This window comes from Phaethon aethereus, assembly GCF_964289735.1.
Source record: "Phaethon aethereus genome assembly, chromosome: Z".
NCBI classification, from domain to species: Eukaryota; Metazoa; Chordata; class Aves; order Phaethontiformes; family Phaethontidae; genus Phaethon; species Phaethon aethereus.
In genome coordinates, this window is record NC_138577.1 from 54,539,432 (window position 1) to 54,563,400 (window position 23,969).

At 39.9% G+C, this 23,969-nt stretch overlaps 1 protein-coding gene across 1 annotated transcript in view; it reads right to left on the reverse strand.

Annotated features, from left to right (window-relative positions):
• Positions 1 to 23,526, reverse strand: part of SLC12A2 (solute carrier family 12 member 2) — a gene marked incomplete at both ends in the record, with an annotated part of 68,506 nt that extends 44,980 nt beyond the window's left edge. The window contains 4 exons of the mRNA XM_082013372.1: positions 1,022 to 1,117; positions 1,728 to 1,803; positions 3,778 to 3,897; positions 22,954 to 23,526. Of these exons, the coding sequence (XP_081869498.1) occupies positions 1,022 to 1,117; positions 1,728 to 1,803; positions 3,778 to 3,897; positions 22,954 to 23,526 (865 nt within the window). The remainder of the gene's footprint in view (positions 1 to 1,021; positions 1,118 to 1,727; positions 1,804 to 3,777; positions 3,898 to 22,953) is intronic.
• Positions 23,527 to 23,969: the final 443 nt, after the last annotated feature.

Sequence of the window (23,969 nt, forward strand, 5' to 3'; positions counted from 1 at the left end):
GCAAATGAGAATGTTAACATTAAAAACAAAATATTACTGTAATGTAAGATTTTCATAGGAACAACTGAATTTATTCTACGGTTCTTCCTGTTCAGCAGTTAAAATTTTCTAACAAAGTATTATTTTGCAAGAGTGACTCTTAAATAAAAAAAATGGTTCTCATAAGAACAGGAAAATCCAATATGTATAATACAATTTAAAAAAAACAGGAAAGGCATTTAGAAACCAAGCTTGACATAAAGCTAAGATTCATAGCCGATCCTTCCTGTTGGGTCTGCTTACTCTGTGATAGTGAGGTTTTTCTCTTCATTCTCAGTTAAGAGAATTTTATAAGCTTCTGTTTTAATTCCACCACATTTTCTACTAGTAACAGTCTTGTAATGTCATGAAGTAGTCTGAACATGTCAAAGACATCAACCACTTACCAAACTATTTTGTAGAAATTGCTCACAACAGTACAAAAACCATGAAAAGAGAATGAAAATCATCACCCTCAGGAAAGCTGGTGATAATCAAGAGTTTGGAGAATTTCTTTTGTGTATTAAAAAAATCACAATAGAACAAAAGTATCTTTTTGTATGCTCTCATACAGATATAGCTTATCTATAGGATGTATTTTTTCATCAGTAAGTTTTATTTCAGGACATGAACACATAAAAGGATACAATGCACACTCTTAACCAACCAGTGCAAGTGCAGGTGATTATTAAGACCCTACTCATTCCTGGGTATGAGTCTCCAAAAATTAAGAATAGATAATGTTTCTTCCACAGTGGAAGAGCCACTAGTCAAACCAAATTAGTGGGCTATTTACAGACTTTTCATTACTTACATGACTGTTTAGTCAAATACAGAACATAGGGAAGACTCTGCACCTCAGAAAACTAACTCTTGCCTACATTCCATCCATACTGTTTTTTCCCTAATGCTAAAAAATTGGAAAATAAATTAGAGGTTACATACTTAAGGTGTATGCTTCAGAGTGATGAAAGCTTTACAAGCTTTATGAAAGTAGATTTACCTCCTCTTACAAACCCATTTGTGGCTATTGCTGAAGTAGACAGTCCTGTAATAGTTGTCACAACAGTGGCCATTCCAATAACCAAGACAGACAGACCTTATGGAAAAAGGGGGGAAAAAAGCTGTAAGTCCGCCAGTATTAAAATGTAGAAATCTTCAACGTAACTTGGTTTAAAGAATTAGCCTTATAAATACAAGACAATTTTACTCTGTGTGGTCCCGTACAGACAAGCAAAAGGCTTCTTCACTTCCCTTTTTGTACAGAGAAGTTTCCAGGATGCAAACTGGACAAAAATGTTGTCTTTAATCAGAAGGGTAAAAGCTGTATCCTAGAGCTTCTAGGAAACGCATGCCTTTTGCAGATGAGAGATTTTCTGCAGTTCAGTACTAAGTTAAGACTTTGAAGAATATTGGTTTTACACTACACAGTCTATACATAGACTTTAATACCCAGCGATCAAAAGTTTACCTCCACAGTTCACTGAAGACTTACAAATGTCAACTTTAAATTACATACCTTGTAGCTAAATGAAAAAGTCTAAGTAACTTCATACTGCTTAAAGTTTTGATAAAGATAAATTACCTTAAAAACTGGCAATATTAAGGTCATTTTCCATGCCTGTTTAAAGTGTAAGCTCAGGATTAACAATTCTTTTGGATCACATTTAAAAGTCACTGAAATACAATTATAGTGTTAGTACACATACCTATTCCAGCTTGTCCTACAATCCATGATAGTCTGATGAAGAGCATCACACCCCAAATATTTAACATACATCGTACCTAAGGTAAAACAGAAATTTTACATAGGTTAGGTCTTACATCTGCAGTCATTTCCACTAATTCTTCATTTCAGTTTTTAATGTTGAAGTTATCTTGCAGTCTTTCCTCACAACTTTTCAAATTGTTTCAGAATAAAACTTCTAATTAGACAAGTTTAGATTTGATTAAAAAAAATAAAAAGATAAAAATAAATATGATTAAAAAGTTACTACCTTAGAAATAAAGTTACAACACTTCAGTATCTGACACTTGTAGTATGTCTTGACCAAACAATAAAAATAAATTTAGACCCCAACCTCTAGGATCCAAAATTCATACTACAGAATACACGACTGAAAATAACATTGTGAGGTCTACAATGATTGAGGTCTACAACACAAATTCACATCTCCCCCAAAAAATGCACTAAAGCAATATCCTACTAATTTTTTTTTTCAGAAGCAAACAATGCTCACACCTTCCCACCCCTAGAACTTTTGTATCTGAAAACACAGCTGCACACTAACAGGATCGGGGATTGGGGTGATGGGTGGGGTTTTTTTTTATCCTTCTATTTTAAACTCTTAGTTCTCAATAAAATAGAATTTGCACTGTACGGGATTTAGACAGAAGACTAACAGCAGGTCTTAGGTGTCTCTCTTATCTAAAGCATACAATATCAATCCTACAAAAAGTTTATCTGGTCATTATGACTAGAAGGGAGACAAGAACCTCTCCAAATCACAAAAGTAAAAAAGTTTTCAGAGATTTAAAGAGTCTTTTGCAAAATGTAAATCACTTGAGCTGGAAATATTCACCCAGGTGGCTTATGCCTACTAGGAAATACTAACTGCAACTTTCAAACCACTGAAAAAGAAGGTATCATCCTCCTTGAAACTTTTAAATAGACTTTGGAAGAAAATGGTCAGCAACATTTATCCCATAACTCTTCAATACTCAGAACCGCTGCTTACAAAAATAGTCCAATACAGTAACTGGGTTTGGAGAAATTCCAAGTCAGCTTGATACCAGCTTTAAAATTAAAAACTCTGTCCTTGGTCAAGGTACATCAACAAAAGCCCATAATACCTGTTTCACAGTTACCACAGGCACTCTCCTTCTCCCAAGGTAGAAAATATGGCTACTTCAAGACTTGTAAGGAAGCTGCTAATACACAGTGGAAGTTTATTGAACTGAAGTTAGATATTCTGAATGCTCAAGCTCAGTATGTTTTAACTAATTGCATTTGCAGCCATAACTATAAATTCTTATAGCTTTGGAAAGTATGTATTAGTCATGGTTTCTCTTTGACAAAATATTAAAAATAAATTAATATGTACTTGTAATAAAATCCCCCACATCACCCTTAATTTTTCACTACTCCAAATGGGGGCAGACTCTGTTTTTTCCACCATGACTATATTGTATTTAGTGTTAAGACTTCCACAGCTTAGGAGAAGATAACTTTTTGTAAAGGGTTCAACAAAATTTGAGCACTTTGACACTATCCTGGTCAAGTTTTGCCACATACAGGTAGGTACTCTCCTCAACACAGTATTTTTTACTTCTCTGAATATAAATAAATAAAAATCAAGTTTTCTAACACTTCAGTCCACAACCTTCCAGATCCAAAGTGAACAGACATTAAGTTATTCTCTCCATTTGCATTTGTCTTTGTCACTTAAGATTCATATGTAATTTTTCTAATACATATGAATAGTTACACATTATTTTCCCTTCCTGGAAATTATGCAACTTCAAAACTTGTGCTAAGGAACCATGATCCCTTCATGACTTGAAGTCCTGAAGTATTTACTCCCTTACAATTCAATACAAGTAAGAGCAACCCTTCCTAAAATTATGGCATTTTTCACATCTCTCATACATATAATCTTTTCTTTATACAGAGCTAACACAATCCTTCTCAAAAAAAAAAAAAAGATTATTAGAAAGATCATATCTGTAAGAAACTGAAGTACAATATATCAAACTTACCAATACGCCTTTTATCCAGCCAAATTTGACCACCCCTTTGCTATCAGGTGTGTAAGTGGCAGCTGCTTCCCCAGCTGGTGTGCCTTCCTCACCATTTGCATAGCCATCTTCAAAGGGCTCCTTGGGAAAAAAAAAGTTTAGATTTTATGTCATTAATTGAGTAGAGAGGGCATTTGATACACATGATGTAAAAACCCCTATCTACTTGTACAAACAGAAAAATTAAAGAATTAAAGGATGACACAGCAGAATTTTTAAGCTTTATGTTCCTTGCATGAGGCACATCTTTCAGATTTCAAGGAATATAAAACAAACTTACACAACTTAGGTATTCTGCTTCAGTTAGAGCAAACTGTTAGCAGTCAGAGTAATAAATACTTTTAGAAATCAGTTCTACAGCTCTAAGAAACAAATACCTGGTCTTTTAGAAAAAGAGCTAAACTATTTCAAATGCAGCAGCTTCTACAGAACAGGAAGTTTTACTTCTTAATCCGAAAGTGTATACTGTTCTAACACAAGTTACTGGTCTCAGCTTATAGCATTTCCTGTAGTTCAGACTTAGCTGTTATTAGATCAGTTTTTCAGGAAATAAATTATTCACTTCCCTGCAAACTATTCCACTATTCATTGTAAGGTGATGCTGCTAGAAAGGAGGGTGGGAGAGTGGCATGTCAGGGGGAAAGAGGCAACAGAACTCTGCCCAAACGTACTTCCCTGTTTAAAAGGGAGGGATGACAGGTGCAGAAATCATCAGTCCTATGGATAAAGACTAACTTGTGGCTTTTCTTTACAATTCAACTTACAGTGCAGAAATCTTAACTGTTCTCTACATATTAAAAATATGTGTGTACACACACTTGTTGCATGCTTGCTTTTCAAGAGGCAGTTTTGTTTTGCCAAGCCAGGCAAACACCTAGACATTTAAACTCAACTTAAATAGTTACTACACTCTTTATGTATATGTACATATATTACTACATATATACGTAGTAATACACTACACGTGCTGTAAGAAATCCGCAGGAAGCACTCTAAGCAAAGTATGTTAGTTATCCAAAGCAACAAGTATAAAGAATGAATATACTAGAAAGACCCTGAATACCATTCAGAGAACACTATTCAACAAACCAGCTTAAGCAGTATTTGTGAAGCAGCCTACATCCCAGAGCACTTAGAAAACATTTAAGTGATTAGAGGTTCAATCCCAATGAGGTGAAGGGCAAAACTCCCGTCCTGGTTTTGGCTGGGATGGAGTTAATTGTCTTCCTAGTAGCTGGTATAGTGCTGTATTTTGGATTTAGTATGAGAATAATGTTGATAACAACTAAAACATCAGTGTGTTAAGTAGTGCCTACATTAGTCAAGGATTTATCAGTGTCTCATGCTGGGAGGGGGCACAGCCAGGACAGCTGACCCAAATTGGCCAAAGGGGTATTCCATACCATATGATGTCATGATCTATATATAAAACGGAGGGAGTTGGCCACATGTGCCATGGCTCAGGAACTGGCTCAGCATTGGTCAGTAAGTGGTGAGCAACTGTACTGTGCATCACTTGTTTTGCATTTTCTTTTATGAGTATTATTACTATTTTCTCTTCCCTTGCTGTCCTATTAAACTGTCTTTATGTCAATCCACAGGTTTTACCTTTTGTGGGTTTGGTTTTTTTTTTCTGAATTGCCTCCTCATTCCACTGGGGGCAGGGGGAGGAGTAAGAGAGCAACTGCATGGTGCTTAGCTGCCAGCTGGGGTTAAACCACAACAGCTCCCACTTGCTAAATAGGACACAAAAATAGACTAGATATAAATTATGCTTTCAAGAGTATGTTCTGTGCTGAATGGACACAGTAAGAAAGTTCAGTGTGAGATACTTTATTGAATTCCTCCTCATACACTAATGAGTCCAGAGGAAATATTTATAGAACTGCCACTTATGGTGTCATCCATATCCCCTTACCATCAGCAGTAAACATACAAACAGATTAAAAAAATAAAAATCACATTATGTCAACTTTATTCAGAAGTCATTAGCACAGACTTCTGTCAGTGCTTCTGTCACTGACTCTGCATTATGCAATTCTCATAAAAAGAGGTGTACCTACAACACTTCTGGAGATACTGTATGGTAGATGTTTTCCACCAGTAGGCAGAATCACGATCAGTTTGCAGATCACTACCTTTAACAGATAGTTTTCTTAAATATTTTCTTGTTTCTGGAAGAGATTGGAAAAAAACTAGATATATATTTTATATGTATATAATACATATATGTGTGTGTACGTATCTATATAATGTGCTACATTATATACATTAAACAGAGGACAAAAGAAATTTAACTGGGAATTAGACAGTTTGCTGAAATGCAGGTCTTCTGGATAGAACAGAACAATGGCTGTAACTTCTTGAGAGGTTTGCACAACCGTTGACCAGATGAATCTATTGATTTGCTGATTATTTGTATTCAGACACTCAAACCAAATCAAGTAAGAAGTGGTGTGTGATCCATTCAGAGTGTTAAGAAGAACAGTGAGGATGAAAAACAGAATTACCATGCTGCTACATTTAAGATTTTACACAGAATTAACTCTAGCACCTCTATGTCAAGAACTAGAACAATAATTAACTAGTTTTAATTTAATACATATAGCTACAAGACTCTCATTTACTGAGGCTATGCTGACCTGCCTAAAACAGGACTGAGGAAATGGAAAGCCCTCTAGTTGGGCTCCTCACCGAACTCGGACACACCTGAAGCTCACGACAGAAAAGAATGACCTTAATACTGCCCGGTTCCCATACTCTTGAGAACTCATCCTTCAGATGACTTTCCTAGAAATGTAGAATAAGTTTCAAATCTCTTTCTAGATATTAATGTCTCCCTCATCATATGCTGCTGTTTCCAGCAGCACTTACCACAAGTTTCTCCCTGCTTCTCCCGCAGACAATGGGGGGATGTGTGTGTGTAAAAAAAAAAAAAAAACAAAACATTGAAACAAAGGACAGATTAATAAAGATGTTCACAACCACAACAACAAAACGTCCAACCAAGTACGCAACAACATACCTGTATATTATTATTCCTTCATATAAAATCTATTCTTGTTTTTCCATAGAAAAGCACCACATTATACTTGCAACAAACTCAATTTTAAAGCATTGCATAAAACAACTCCCATTTACATTATCTATGCAGTTTTTATGCTTTAGCCAGAAAACTGCCAACATGTTATAACATCATCTGCTTTTACAAAAAGGCATGTCATGTCTCTAATAAGAAACAATTAAACTGTTCTTTGCAAAGACTGGTCAGGGAAGATCAAGGAAGGGCTAGAAGAAATCTGTATCTTCATGTCCTAAAATACTGAAACATTGTATGTGACTGAAGTAGTTAATGCTGTAACACTGAGTCACAACACTTTCTTTTCAACAAGCTAGAAGTTTTCATTTACTGCACATTTAGGTTTTAAGAGGACGTGGAGAATATCCTAGAATCTTGTGTAAGAGGCAATTATATACTTCAGCATATGACCATGGCTGGCCGAGTACTGGTAGAACCTGCACACATCAACAAGGTGACCTCCAGAGGTCACTTCCAACCTCAACCATCACAAGATAGCTACATATTCTATTATTTGCTCAAATAAGCCCATCGCTCAGCCTGTTGTATTCTGGGAAGGAGGCAGTGGCTCACAACTGATTATTCTGAGTTATCAGTTACCAGATCAGCTCCAAGATATGCACGCTATGAACACAAGAAAGTTTTGTTCCGTGTGTCTTGTCTCTCCACACTATGCAATATTTCTTAGGAAAATATTTTGAAGCACAGGCAAAAATGTAATAACTGAGAGGTTACTGCTGGTTATCAGCGCTAGTGGGTGCCTGATAAAGCACCAGTGAGACCAGATATTACAAAGTGTGGGCACAAAAGAATTCCATTACATAAGGCTCCAAGCTCAGCCTGTTAGTGCAAGATTAAGAAAGCACCACTGTGGTCTCAGCTGTAAATAAAGCAGGCATAGTATTTTTCATGCTTCTGCTCATGAGGAAACAATGGTTCTACTCAAGTCACATACTGAATGGAGAAAAATGCACTAGCGCTACTTTAGAGCAGCAATACATGTACGATAAGATCTTCATAAACAGTAAATAACACTAACACACTGTTGATTTGGAGGGGGTGTAACAAAAGGGGAAAGAAAAGAGAAGGTTTTAGCATCTCAGATGAGAAATGCTCTTACAAACACAACTTTTTAATCAAAATGGTGTCTTTTATCTAATCAGTCCAAAGAACACACAGTTATGGTGTTCACTTGCACTATAAAAGAAAAATTAGATACATTTACATGTTGACAATTCTATCACACACTGGTAAGAAATTCAGCAGAGAAACAGTTAAATTCTGTTCCTACACAAATTCCCATTGCTGTATCACAGTGCACTGAAAAGTACAGATAATCTACTATTTCATCTCCAGTACTGGATCATAACAATAAGTTATTTGTGCCAATTGTGAATAGCCTCCACATTTATTAGAAGTGGATTAGTAATGAGAAAATACTTGTTAGCCAGAAAAGATCCAAGATTTTTCACACACAACTTGAAATACACTGGTGCATGGAAAATTTCTCATTGGTAAAAATTGCTATTTCGTTTTACTGAGAATTCTTGATAGTGCTGTTACGTCATGCAGCACATTTATTTGTGGTGAACTTATCTAGATACCATCTTAAAGGCAACATATTTATGCTATGATGAACTGTACCAGGTGGTACCAGAATAAATCCATATGAACTCTTCTGCTCTTTCTTCTTTTCAAGTATCACAACATGGAAGCCCCAAGGAAAAGACAGGACAACCAGCAAGTTTGTATCTAAGACTACACCGTTGTTCTTCAGGCAGACCGCTTTCTTTGCAGTCTGCCTGGTTTGGCATGTCCCAAGTAGTAACTAACTTGTTAACTAATCCTTCCTATTGCCATTGTTCTTGTGCAAAGAGAGGAGGCCAAAGAAGTACCTGAGACTAGAGCATTTAATTGCTCTTTTTCCACCTCTCAAGTTTGACTAGTTATGGGTTTAGCACATGTCAAGATAGTACAGGCTTCTCTTCATACAAATTCCTTAGAAAGGCTTCACAACAGTAGCTTTTTCTTGTCTTAGTAGGATACAGTATTGAAGATGTTTTAACTAGCTAATACTATCAAAATGTTACAGAAAACCAAGAGCCCCATCTTTTCAAGCCCAAATTTCTGCAAGGAAATATAAAAATGGCATTCCAGTATATTTAATCAAGATAACAGCTGCTTACATTTAAAACTGCTTTGTACTTATATATTCTGATACTCAGTACGGTGCTGTCATTTAACATGCTTACTGAGGACAGGAAATAAGGGAAGCTGCCCAAGAACCATCTTTCACCAACAAAGGTACCAACAGAACGATTCTGTACAGCAGTGGGTCTCTGTCCTGAGCAGCTACAGTCGAAGACTCAACAATGGGATCATCGTTTTATCTGCTAGGAGCTTTGTGGTTAGAAATGTGTCATAGTTTAACGCCAGCCGGCAACTCAGCACCACACAGACTCTCACTCACTCCTCACCCCAGTGGGATGGGGGAGAAAATCAGAAGGTAAAAGTGAGCAAACTCATGTGGTGAGATAAAGGCAGTTTAATAGGTAAAGCAAAAGCTGCACATGCAAGCAAAGCAAAACAAGGAATTCATTCACCACTTCCCGTCGGCAGGCAGGTATTCAGCCATTTCCAGGAAAGCAGGGCTCTATCACATTAGTGGCTACTTGGGAAGACAAACACCACAACGCCAAACATCCCCAACCTTCCTCCTTCTTCCCGCAGCTTTATATGCTGAGCATGATGTCATACAGAACGGAATATCCCTTTGGTCAGTTGGGGCAAGCTGTCCCAGCTATGTCTCCTCCCAACTTCTTGTACACTCCCAGCCTACTCACTGGTGGGGTGGGATGAGAAGTAGAAAAGGCCCTGACTCTGTGTAAGCACTGCTCAGCAATAACAAAAACATTTCTGTATTATCAACACTGTTTTCAGCACAAATCCAAAACATAGCCCCATACTAGCTACTATGGAGAAAATTAACTCTACCCCAGCCAAAACCAGCACAAGATGTTTGCAGCAATCATCACGGACAGTGGAACCCTTCTTCACAAGTGCAGAAGTCTTACACACATCTTCTGTATTCCTTCACTGCAGTTTCCAGTGTCATTGCCAAGCTGTTCACTACGCCTTACCATAACTATTTCTTGTTTCTATCTCCTAAAGGTTAATTTTATAGGCATCACCATTTTTAAGAACTTCCTTTCTGCGGAGGGAAGCAACCGGTATTGATCCAGATGTAGCACACACCAGCTGTCTCAACAGTGGAAGAATCATTACTTGTGGAGATGATTCTCCTAAGTAGCCTAACTCTACAGCTGCACACAGTTAAGACTACGGCTACTCAAGTACAAAACTTGATAGTACAGAAGATTTTCATACTTAACACAGCTCAAAAAATACATGGAAGAAAAGCTTATGAGCATTTCATTTTCCTTTTCTAATTCAAACATACCTTAGCCAGAGTGTGGATAAAATAAAAAGGACATATTAAAGAAAGTTCTCAAACAGAAGCAGAATAACTAACCATTTCACCCCAGAAGATGTTAACACTTCCCGTAATTTTTAAAGACTACAAGTCTTTTCTTGGATGAGCAAGCCTTCCACTTTCCCTACTGGAATGAACTTTTGGATTCCTCACTCACCTCACCTGTGACATTTCTTATGATCTGAATAAAAGGTTTAAGAAGTGCTAGATGTATTTATTGTATGCATAAAGTAACTGCAACAGTTACTTCTTAAGAAAAGCAATTTGCTATTTAGACCTATCAAACCATGTAAAAGAATCTTGTTAGACCTAGGAACTGGGAATTAACACAATTGAAACTCAGTGCCTATGAAAGCAAAGTAATAAGGAAAAAAAACCCATATGCTGTCTACATCTCTCACTACACTTGAAAGAACTCTTTTTTAGGCCTATCCTAAATACCTTCAGAAAACTAACACCTTGTTACACAGTAACAGTTCAAGAGAAAGATTGTAAAACCAGAAAAATAATTTTGTAATGAACAATCAAGAAAAAAATCACACCTGTAGTACATCTGAACTTTAAATATTGCATGCAGTTCTAGTTCTTCCTCACCAGTCCTCTGCTGCAGTAAGGATGGTAATAGGGTTATCATAAACTAGTGTGGAAACTATCGTGCCCAACTCTTAACTAATGCTTTGCAATAGCCCCTATTCTATGAAAGGGCAGTGAAAGTGCAAATTCTAAAACTGAAAGCAGTTTATAACCTTCTACATCTTAATTACATCACTAATCTTACCAAAGATGTAATAGTCTGAATCTTTGGTACTTCAAACACGGTGATAATCCAAGCGAGCAGTTACCTTTCACTTAGATTTCTACTCATAAAGACAGTAGCTTCCACAGACATGTAGAACAGTTTATAAATGCCTGATAATTCGTTAGTTAAAAATAAACTTGCCAAGTTAGCAAAACAGATTTGAGTGTTCAGGTATTTGAGGACTTAGATGGGAGCTTGAGCGATTAGTATTGCTACCAGTGGCAAAACCCCAGTCAGGTAGCACAGCAAAAGACAACACAGCAGAAGCCATATTCAAGACATCTCTGCCTGCCTAAGTACCTTCTTAGCATTTTCTTTAAAAAAAAAAAAACTCATAACCCACACACTTTCAGGGAACATTGCTAGTCATTGTGCAATGACTAGCTATTGACAGCAGTTCAGAAAATTCAGCATATTAGGGATTTTACTGCTTGATTTTAAACCAGACATGAATTATAGCAAATTTGCTAACAGAATTTATAATTCCCACTCCTTGTTTGAAGCACACGTAAAATGCTGCTACTATACTGTAGTTCCAGTATCTTTGCAGTTATAACCTAAAAAAAGCCTACTAACCCATTAAATGGCACCCAGTTACCTACAGCAACAGGAGATAAATTACCCAGATAAGACATGATCTGTTCTTAGAACTCAGGATTCCTTGGAATAAAACATGAACCGCTTCAGCCATTGGTTACTTGCCTCAATCAAAGGAAATCCTTTTCAGGTTTGCAGCCAAGAGACCAAAACTTAAGTGCTTTGGCTATATTACCTTCTCTACAATTACCAATTTAAAATACAGCAGCAAATGCTTTTGGCATCCACTTCCAGAGATTTTAAAAAGAGATTGCATCAAACACAAAACATTAATGTTATCTTAAACTGAAGTTAAAGTCTGTTGTACTTTGATTACAGCAGAACAGTTTTAAACAAAAGAAATTTCTAGTTACAATTAACATGTCAACTGAAGAATTAGCCAGCTACATGTCTCTGCCATCAGTTTGTATGTCACTGTCTTGAAACTCAATACTGCTTTTAACAGAGAAGAGTTAAGCAATTTTTTTTGTGTGTGTATATATATTCTGATTTTAAAAGCCATTTTTACTTTAATTCTTATAAAGGGATAGAGAATCATCCATTCTTCCTCCCAACTCTTAGGAGTAGTATGATATATTAGCCAGGACAGCAAGATTATTAATCAAGAACTTACTCAGGCAATTGATTTCAGCTTAGGAGTAAATCATTGTTCTTGCAAGGTGGTATACATAAAAAGGATAGATAGGAGCCTTTTTTATAAAACTCACCACCACCTAATATCTTAGATGCATACAATTTTTTTGACTGCTCTCCAAGCTTACTAACCACACAAAGGCTATGGAATTTTCTGTTTAAGGAGGTGATTATGATACTCCCCTCCTAATACAGGATGGATACAAACTGCCTTTTGCTGCCAGATAGGAAAAGGTATGGAAGCAATTCAGAAATGAAGGAACAGCAAAACTGCCCATACTTAAGAGTACTTTAATTGGTGAAAATAAGACAGAATCTGGTCCTTGAGTGATCTTGATGAACTTGACTGTCCTAGCAGTATTCCACAGCCACTAACTTGTCATGTCACTGAAGTAATCCAGGTATTAGAACATTGTGTGATATTCCAACAGTGATCTCACCCCTTCCTCTATCTGCTTTCTTTACTGCATCATGAGGAATTTTGTGTTTTATATCCCCAGTAATATTTTGTTTTTTCAGCTCTTCATAAGCAAAAAAAAGTTTCAATGCTTTCCTAAACATCACATCAAAATAAAGTCTCTCTCAAGGTAATCAGTGCTTCTGGAAACAGTATCAATACCATTTGATCTGGTTGTCATAACATCAGCATAGGAAGTTCAGATTCAAATCTCTGCAGTCCTAACAGAGAAGTATTAGCCATATTTACAGAAGAAAAGTTCCAGAGGAAAGGACCAAAGTCTAGATCACCATGTAGAGGCTGAGATTTGAAAGCCTGTAGCCAGTATGGTGTGACCAGATGGAATCCTTTCAAGGAGTTTTTACACATGATATGGCAGCAAAGTTTTGCTGAGATATCAAGGAAAGTAATATGTACTTTGAGCAGTATACTATCTGAAATATAAATAGTATTTTTCCCCTATATACCAAAAACATTACTTAAAGAACAAGAGCATTTTGCAAAAGCATCAAGATAAAGAAAACTCTCTACATCTTCACATCTCGATTTATACATCCCTCCATCAGCACAGAATGATATGAATACTCTGGGCAAGTTGCTAATGAGAATTAGGGACAAAGAAGAAAAGACCTCTGTTCAGCAACTACACAGTGTGGCTACCCCATGGTAGACCCACAATGCCTGTGTTCTGTACTCCCAGAAATATTGTAAGCAAAGTCAGGTCTTCCTGCTAAGAAACAGTCAACATAGTCTGCTACCAAAAAAAACCTCAAACAAAACAAACTTCCTTTGCCAGTTTCTCCACTTCTTCTAGCTAACCAGAAATTGTAGCATTAACATAAAAGGAGGCAAAAGCATAGGGGCAACCAATCCATCCAGCTTAAGAAGAAGAAATACAAGTAGTCTCCTTCACACCTCAAGAACGTACCTCTGTTCTGGTTTTGATGGATCACTCCTTTCCTGTCCTCTCCAAAACCGAACTACTAGTTTCCCTACTGCAATATATTTGTTCCTTTCCAGAAGAACCACTGTGCTGTGAATTACTATCTAAGTAATTATTGGTTACAGTGCATTGGCTGTCATATTCCTTTTGATATCCATTGGCATGAAAAGAGAAATCACACTTCTAGGAAAACAGATCCAGGCTCTGAACACAGGCAGTTTTCATTCGATTACCTGAAAAACATAACCCTGATACATCTCTAACGGTTAGTGACCTTTTAAGTATTTCATGTAATTTTCTTGTTCTCCAGAATGAAGCAGATGCAGCATTTGATTGCATAAGAGCTGAATTAAATCCTACTAGCAAGCCTCTTGCATAGCAGTTTTGCTTATTCAAGTATAGGCCGAGAAATACAATGTTCTGTAAATAAGTACAAAAAAGAATCCATTTCAGTCTTGCTCAAGACCTTTTTTTTTTCCAACACAGCAAATTCTCAAGTCCTCTTCAATACTCCACACCAAAAAAAGGTTAATTTGAAGTATTCTTTCTCTTAATACCTTTCAGTTTTCATCCACTTCCGCAAAACAGAATGATGAACTTTCCATTCAGGAGGGATGGGGAGCAAATGTACTACACTATGCAGCAGCAACCTTAATAAAACTTCCCATTTTAATTAGAAGTTTAGTTCTACGTGTAGTAAGTTCACAAAGAATTACATTTAACCTACTGTCTCACAATAGACTAAATAGCCCATTGAAATAATCTTAAAAATCAATAAAGTACTGCCTGAATTTTAATGTCATGCCATGAAAAGGGCATGATGGATGCAGCTCAGGCACAGCCCAAGCCAGCACTGAGCAGAGCTAGCACATTCATGCAGCACAGCACTTACTTGTACTGGCACAGCACTATGTTCAAGCCACAGTCGCCTAACTGCTTACCGCTCAAGAGCAATATTATTCAGAATAGTCTTAGGAGTCTCTCTATCATGTAAACACTCAAAGTAAGTTGAAACATTAACCTAGTATCAGTTTCTTTAGAGCCGAAATAGACTTTGCTATTTTCTTTGAATTAAAAAACCCACAACTGAATAATCTGAAAGACAAGCAGTTCAGCTGAAGAAGGAAAGTCAACTAGCAAAATGAAGATGCAAAAGATAAGCTTCCTTGTTAAAATGGAATTTCACGAATTTTTTTAAAATCACTGCATCCATAAGTCAGTTAAGCTTATCAGGCACAGATAATGCATCTTAAGTTAGTTTTTATGCATAAAAAGAAATTTCAGCATGTTTATCAGGCCTAATCGGCATGCTGAAGTGCAGAAATAAACCAAAGACATTCCATGCACTCAAGCGGCAAAAACTGGATAGCTTCCAAAATACTGAATGACAAACAATTTGAAGTCAAGTATTTGAAATAATTCTTAGTAGTGAACAAATGACCAGATTGTGATTGCTATTGCCTATACCAAACAAGGAGGGGAAATGGGTTTGCAGTTGCTCAGGTATGAATATTATACAGGGTTCTAGGAAAAAATCTAGGATGCAACAAAAGATGTAGTACACTGGTTTGAATTATTCCAAGATACAGATCTTGCCAACCTCCTCCTCTGCAAGAATGTTCTTTGAGAATGAAAATCATCTGAGGTCTAACCAAATGCAGTACCAAAAGGGAAAAAGCTAATCTGAAGGTGAAGACTAATTCTGCAGCATCTTCCTCTTTAACCAGTTCTGAAATAGCTTATGCTGAAACAAAAACTGCCCAGATAGAGAAGGGTTATTATGATTCTTAAGGTTCTGGAATTGAATTGGTCATTGATACTGACAACATGTCAGCTAAAATTGGTGCATTAAAAACAAGCAAACAAAAAAAACCCTCCTCTAAAGAGGCACTCCCTCCTTCCTTCCCTAATTGCAGTCTTCTGGCAAATTACAATGCCTTTTCTTCTGACATGAGCACTCAACCAGTTCCTAGTGCATTGCAGCGGTCTTCAAGGAGTGCACAAAACAGTCCAATGGGAGCATGGCAAGAGAATATTTTTTGTAATGTTAATAAAGTACAAAAAGATTTCTGAAAGTGTTTATTTCATCTTTATCTCATTCTTTAATTTTTATTTTGTACCATACACAGTATAATAGTACATGTATTTTTTTTATAAGTAAATAAATATATGTATATTATGTCTCCATGATATTTGAAAAGTAGTCAGGTAAAGTCTTTGGTGACTGGAAAAAAGGAAATATTGCACCAATCTTTAAAAAAGGTAACAAGGAGGACCCTGGGAAATACAAACCTGTCAGCCTCACCTCTGTGCCCAGGAAGATAAGGGAACAGATTCTCCCAGAAGCTATGCTAAGGCATATGGAGGACAGGGAGCTGAATAGAGACAGTGAGCATGGCTTCACCAAGGGCAAGTCCTGCCTGACCAGTCTAGGGGCCTTCTATGATAGTGACCACATCAGAGGACAAGGGAAGAGCTACCGATGTCTTCTATCTGGACTTCTGTAAGGCCTTTGACACAGTCCCGCACAACACCCTTCTCTTTAAATTGGAGAAGGATGGATTTGATGCGTGGATTGGTCGCTGGATAAGGAATTGATTAGATGATCACATCCAGAGGGTAGTAGTCAACAGCTCAATGTCCCGATGGAGATTGGTGATGAGCTGTATCCCTCAGGGACCAGGGATGTTTAATATCTTCATCAACGACACAGACAGTGGGATGGAGTGTACCCTCAGGAGGTTTGCAGATGACACCAAGCTGAGTGGTGCAGTTGACATGCCTGAGGGATGAGATGCCGTCCAGAGGGACCTGGACAACCTTGAGGAATGACCCCAAGTGCAGGGTCCTGCACCTGGGTCGGGGCAACCTCCAGTATCAGGACAGGCTGGGGGATGAAGGGATCGAGAACAGCTCTGCCAAGGAGGACTTGGTGTACTGGGGGATGAAAAGCTGGACATGAGCCAGCAATGTGTGCTCACAGCACAGAAGGCTAACCTGGGCTGCCTCCAAAGCAGCGTGGCCAGCAGGTTGAGGGAGGTGGTTCTACCCCTCTACTCCATTCTGATGAGACCTCACCTGGAGTCCTGTGTCCAGCTCTGGAGCCCTCAGCACAGGAATGACAGGGCCTGTTGGAGTGAGTCCAGAGGAGGGCCACCAAAATGATCAGAAGGATGGAACACCTCTCCTGTGAGGATAGGCTGAGAGGGTCGGGGTTGTTCAGCCTGGAGGAAAGAAGGCTCTCGGGAGACCTTCCAGTACTTGAAAGGGGCTTATAAGGAAGATGAGGACAGACTTTTTAGCAGGACCTGTTGTGATAGGAGAAAGGGTAATGGTTTTAGACTAAAAGAGGGTAGATTCAGACTGGATAATTTTTCAGGATGAGGGTGGTGAAACACTGGCACACGTTGCCTGGAGAGGTGTTAGATGCCCCATCCCTGGAAATGCTCAAGATCAGCCTGGACAAGGCTCTCAGCACCCTGATCTAGTTGAACATGTCCCTGTTCATTGCAGGTGGGGTTGGGCTAGATGACCTTTAAAGTTCCCTTCCAACCCAAAGCTTCTATGATTCTATGATTAGGGGTGCAAAAATTTTTTTATTGATATGAGCGTGCAGTCAAAAGATTGTGGAGACCACTGGGGTACTGGATCAGGGAACTGACTCGCCACATCCAGTGCAAGATTTTGCAGTTGGGGGTGGCAGTGTTTGTTTTATGTAAACCATACCAGTCCCCAGATCCAACTCAAAAATACAAACATCACCACAAGAAAATGAACAAAACTTTACCCATTTCAGCAGCAGCCCACACCTGTGCAGTCAAATTATAACCTGTTAACAGCACTCAGTTATTTCCAGCTTCTCTGGAACAAAATAAAAACAAAGTAGTAAGAACAATATTAGCAGTTTGCTGAAGACAGTTCAAGGGTTTCAGTATTCCAAAACACCTATGGAATAAAGACTTATCACAAAGATTAGATAAGCATTGAGCAATGTAAAATTACAAAATACACATGGTCCTTATAGAATACAAACCCTGGAGAATTAATATTATTTGCTGCTGCAAACAGAGCAGCACATGAATTTTTTTCCTTTGATGAAGACAGTCATAATTAAGTGGGCTATAAGGATAAGCATAGTGAGGATTTTCCATGCAGATTGAAAAAGCATAAAAACACCACTTTGCATGATGATAATAAAGCCTCAACTGAGTACAAGTGGAGTCCAAAAGTGATGAATGAGAACAGTTACAAATTAAAGGCTTCTAGGATACCCAAGAGCACAGAGACCAAGACTGAAAGAGCTTCTCTCATTTTATTTTAGTACAATGAAGTTCAGAAAGAAAATTCAAGTTCTGCTTATAAATATAAAGGAGAGCAAGAAGAAAAAGAAGCTATTGGAATTAAATCACAGCGATTCAAGAAAGAAGAGACCTATCCATTGTAGCAAGATTCAACAAGGCAGTACAATGAAATCTGCAAGAAGGTCTCAGTCTTCCAGCAGAGGGAGGAGGAGGAAGCAGTTTTTAAAGACAGATCTTACATAATATTGTCAGCTAACATGATAATCTATCATCTTTTAGCCTTTACTGCATCTTTATCTCAGCTCTGTTTTCTTTACAGGCTAAGCAGACACAAACCAAAAACTGAAAAGAACCCAAAAAAATGTTAGCAGTGCAGCAGTAGTTTAACATTTTCAAGAGAGAATACTTTTTTTTTAAAAAGCAGCACCACGAGTACAGTGGAAAGTCTGCGCAAGTTAAACATTTTAAGTTACCACATAACTGCAGTGCTCAAGAAAATACAGATCAAAACCAGAAAGATAGTTTAAAAAATATTTATAGTAATCCAACAAACAAAAAACTCAATTCTGCATCAAGACTAACATCATCTTTCTTACTTCTGTCTCCAAATTCAGGACAGGTGCATGGATTTCTATGTGGGAGGAAGCAAAGCACGCTTGTGTTAAATGCCTTTGGGTTTTTTAGTTTTGTTTTTTTATTTGGGCTGGGAGGGGGGGTGGTGGTGTAAAGATCTTGCTCCAAGATCACCACCTTCTAGACTCAAGAAAACAGACTAGTACTCTCAGCAAGTGTTTAACAACCAACAGAACAAAGCTACCAGTAGAGGGCTTGGTTCACATAACACTACTTACCACAGCTGTAAATGACTGCACAAACGACATATCAAATCGGAATCACTCGAGTACTGTGAAGTTTATTCTTCAAAAAAAAAAATAAGCTCCCCAATTAAGGCAATGCTATACAGAAAAATCACAAATTAGTGCATAATAGTGGATTACTAAAACACAGACCAATTCTGAATACTTTAAAAGTATTCACGTTCCAGAACTCTAAGGTCTATGACATTATGGCATGGTAGTTTTTACACTGAGGAAGACATAAAGCAGATGGAATGTGTTTTGTAAGCTATAGCTTTACTACAGATGTAGCTGACCTAGGCAAAACTGATATTCCTAAACTGTAAGACAGAAAAAAAAAAAGAGATAAGTTAGGACACTTTTAATCTTCCTACTGTCTGAAGGCAAGATCCCCTCAAGAGGGCAGGGGACACCACTGCAACAAAAAACAAAGTATCGTGGTATGCCATTTCTCTCCCACTTCTTCATTACTAACCATCCTCTCACCTCTCTATCTCTGAAGAGTAATGCTCCTGCAAAGCATCACCTTATCTATGAGATTAGCAACTGTAACAGCATCACCAAATTCCCTCTATCATCTCTCTAAAGCAGGGTAAGATTAATGCACACCAATCGGGTAAGCAACAGATTGATCACCTTGGCTATCTGCAGCCAATGAGATATGAGAAGACAAGAGCCCTCACTTGAAATTTAGCATGATAGACCAAGATCACTAATATGCAATTCATCAGAGTACTGCAGCATCACCCAGTTGTGCTTCCACAACCAGTTTCAAGAACAAACCCTTTGTTTTCTACTAGAAATGCCACTGTTGGAATGACCACATGAAACCTGAGGTGATTAAACACCTATCCTACCAGGACAGCAAGATAAACCCTTGTCAGAAGGCACCCCCTTCTGTACATGTACGTGCATTTCTGTGAGAACGAAATCAGTAGACTAGTTAGAAAGCTTGTAAACAAAACTAAGAAAAAAGAAAATCTGTTCTATACCTGGCTCTGGTATCAACATTACTGTAACACGGCCTCACAACATTTATTTATGTTTTAAAAGGGAAAAAGAATAGCATAAACTTCAACTGCAAGATGAAATTGCTACATTCAAAACAATGAACCACACTGCTGGTGAACACGTTTTGGATCAGTCGTAACACAAAGTAACTGCCAACCTTAATGCACTGGGTCAAGAAGCAGGGGCATAACAACAGATCTTTGACGTAGTACAAGTTTTATGTAATGGTACTGGGATGTTTATACCTGCTGCCCTACTAAGTCTTCTACACACATGCTGTACACATTAAGTTAGTACAAAAACCACAGCTAAAGAACGAGCTTAATTTTTCAAGTTCTTAAAAGTCAGTGAAATATCTTCTTTAATGCATAGTATTATTCAACACTAGAGACCATTACTGTTCATCAGCAGAAACTGAAGTCACTTTGGGAATGGAGACAATAAGCCCTCTGAAACACAGTGGAAAGAAGCACAATAGTTTTGTGAGCATCTTTCATATAAAAGTACAGCACCATCATGATTTAAAAGTTATCAGCACTCTGTGGAGAGAAATCAAGTACATAATCACAAACATAGCATATTTTATACTCTAGAGATTGGGTAAAATGGAGATATCCAATGCTATTAGTATGCATGACACACCGTTACTAAAAGCTTTTGTGTTCTCAATTCTATCTTGCAACTGTTTTCCTAAGTCTGAGGCGAAAATAATTGCTTCCCTTCTTCACATAAGCTTAAACGCTTGCTAACATATTAATTGCTTTGGAAATAATACATCCTGCTGAGTTACAGCTGAGTTACTACACAGAAGTAGTATTAAGAAGTTGTTTATACCATGACAGTTTTTAAAATTAATTTTAAGTACAATGTCAAATATAACTGAATTGCATATTCCATCCCTGATATTTTTTGCGGGGGGGGGGGGGTGTAGGGTGGGGAGGTGGTGGCACAGCAGACAGGACATCACTTTAAAAAGAAAAAAAATCTTCACATACACACCTATCCACACTGCAGAACAAATGAATGACATTTAAGAAATTAATAATTTCAGTTAATTAATGCTCACAATGAAACTGTTCCGATAACGATCCTGTAACTATGTCACCTACAGCTACTCTACACCACAACATAGCAAGAAAATTGCTTGCCATGCTTTGCAATGAAATACAAACAAATGACACTTTTAGAAACTATAGTTTCTAGAAGTAAGTTAGATTCTGCACTGAAATGTCTTAATGATGTCATAAAGAGCTTTCTTGACTGCTGCAATATAAACACGCCGAAAACCTATCTACCAAGCTTAGAAATTCAGTGTTCTGCTGCATCTAAGACTGTATCTAATAACCTGGTCATCCCATCAGAAGTCAGAAACTGGGGAGAAAAAAAAAAGAATTAAAAAGAAAATAGGTGTGTTTTGTGTTTTCACATATATTACATGGTTTATTTATAGTGTATCTAACTCCATGCACAGGACAGTAATTGCCAACTTCCATTCTATTCTAACTTAGAATCAGACTACAGAACATCATTTAACTCCCATCAGGAGGGGACTTGAAAGGCAAGAGTAATTTGCTGTTACAGTTAGTAATTATTCTGATATCTAATCTTACACATTGCAAGGAAGTATCTCTACAGCACACCACACAACTATTTCTATCAGAACAGATGGGGTGTCAGTTTCAAAAAAAAAAAAAAACACAAAACAAAAACCACTGCACACACAAAAAATTACCCCACCTCCCAAAAAACCCACAAATCAGTACAGATGCACTGAGCTGCCTAATAATGGTGTGAAACAGGACAGTCTCAAAAGAACATACATTTTCTCATGGAATTCCACCTATAAAAAGTGAAAGGTAGGACAAAAAGAGTTCTGGAAACAGACTATTCTTAGCTTGATTAGCATATGGCCCACATGATCCCTTCTTTCGCTAAACCCAGCAGAAAAATCCGCTAGAACATGGACTTAGAGCATAGCCAGATACCAAGAGGCAATGTTCAGACTGAGAAAAAACAGCATTGCAATAGTTTCATCCGGCTTTAGTTTAGTCATGACAGTTTAATAGTTAAATTATGATCTAAAAAAAAATACATGGAATTAATTCCATGTTCAGCTAAAGCTCGCCTTTTAATAAAGACAGCCTACAATGCAAATAAGCTTTCGCTCTAACTTGTCTCCAACAACATACCGACTAGTCCAAAATAGAAAAAGCTTGACAAGCATAGCTTCAAAATTTTTGAAGCCTTGATCACGACGCCCTCACACGCAGGGCTACTCAGCACGACTGAAAAGGCTCCTCGCAGCGAAGGAGCCTCGGCAGTCGCTGCGCAGCCCTTCAGCATCATGCCAGAAGGCCGCTCGGTTCGGCACCGCGCAGGCAGAGGCGTGCGCTTCCAGCTGGTTAGGAGGCAAACCTTTTGTCATTGCTAACAGCGGGCGCATCCTTCTTTCTTTCTTTTTTTTTTTTTTTAGCACGTCTTTTCAACGTTTCATTCCCCTTTCCCAGACCCATGCTCTCGCAGACCCCGAATTCCCCATCTGTTGAAGGCGGCAGGGACCAGAAGTGGAACACCGCTGCGTCCGTAACAGATCCTCCCTCGGTTATGGAGAAAATATTCGCCCCGCAGACCTACAGCTGTAACTACCTCTCACCATAGGGACCATCTCCCCAAAAAATATGGGGGGGGGGGGAACCCACTGCGTCATGGAGGCAGGGAAAGGGAAAAAAAAAAAAAAAAGAAAAAACCACCAGACAGACGCAAGCGCCCCGATGCATTCGCGCTGTTTGCGCCTCCTCGAGGCTCAGCGCGCTTTTAGCTTTTTTCCCTCCACCTCTGCCGACACGCACCGAGCACCGCACGGCCCGGCGGAGGCCGGGGCCGCTGCCCGCCCGGCGCAAAGGCGGCCCCCGGGGACGGGGTCATGGGGGGGGGGGGGGGGGTGCGGTATACGCGGCCGCCGCTCACCTTGTCCAGCTCATCGTGCAGCTCGGCCAGACTGGGCCGCAGGAGCTTTTCGCCCAGGTCGGCGGCCGTGTGGCGGTAGTGGTCGATGCGGGGCACGGCGTCCATGGTGTTGTGGCCGAAGGTGCGCAGGTAATAGGTGTTAGTGTGGGTGTCGTAGTAGTAGTGGTGGTGCCCGCCTGAGTGGAGGCTGCCCTCGCTCAGCACCGTGTCGCCGCCGTTCTGGAAGCTGACGTTACCGCCCTCCGAGCTGCCGCCCCCCGGCTCGCCGGGGCTCTCGTCGCCGGCCGACGGGTCCACGAAGTTCACCCGAAACCTGCCCTTGGCTTCCTCGCTGCCCTTCCCCGCCGCGCCGCCTTCCCCGCTCGCCCTGCGGGGCTCCTCGACCGGGCGGCCGGCGCCTTCGGCCACCAGGTCCACCTGGAAGCGGCTCTGGCTCGGCGTGGGACCCAGCGGTCTAGCCAGCGCACCGCCGCCCTCCGCATCCTTGCCCTCCTCCTCGCGCCGCTCCTCGCCCGCGGCCCCCGGCACGGTGGGGCCGGGCGCCGGCGGCAGCTGCTGCTGCTTGCCCTCCATGCCTGCCCCTCGCTGACCGAGCACTGCGCGCGCTGACGGTCCCGACTGCTCTGAACGCCCCTCGCGGCGGCGGCTCCGCTGCTTTAAACCGCCAACCAGCGCCCGCGGCTGCAGCGCGCCGCAGACAACGCCGGGCGTCGCGCGCGCCCCGCCCAGCCCCGCCCCCCCGCCGCAGCGCCAGGTGATGATGCCGCCGGTGCGGTCGCCGCGCCCCCTCCCCCGACGCCCCCCTCCGCGCGTACGCCCCCCCTCAGCGGGAGCCGGCCCCGCCGCCGCCGCCGCCGCCCTCTCGTCCCGCACCGGCCGGCACCCTGCCCCCGCCCGCCTTCCCCCGAGCGCGCCCGCTACGCGGAGGCGCCGCCCGCCGCTCTGACAGCGCCACGCGGGGAGGAGCAGCCGCGCCGGGCGAGCCCACCGACGCTGCAGCAGGAGGGAGTGGCGCC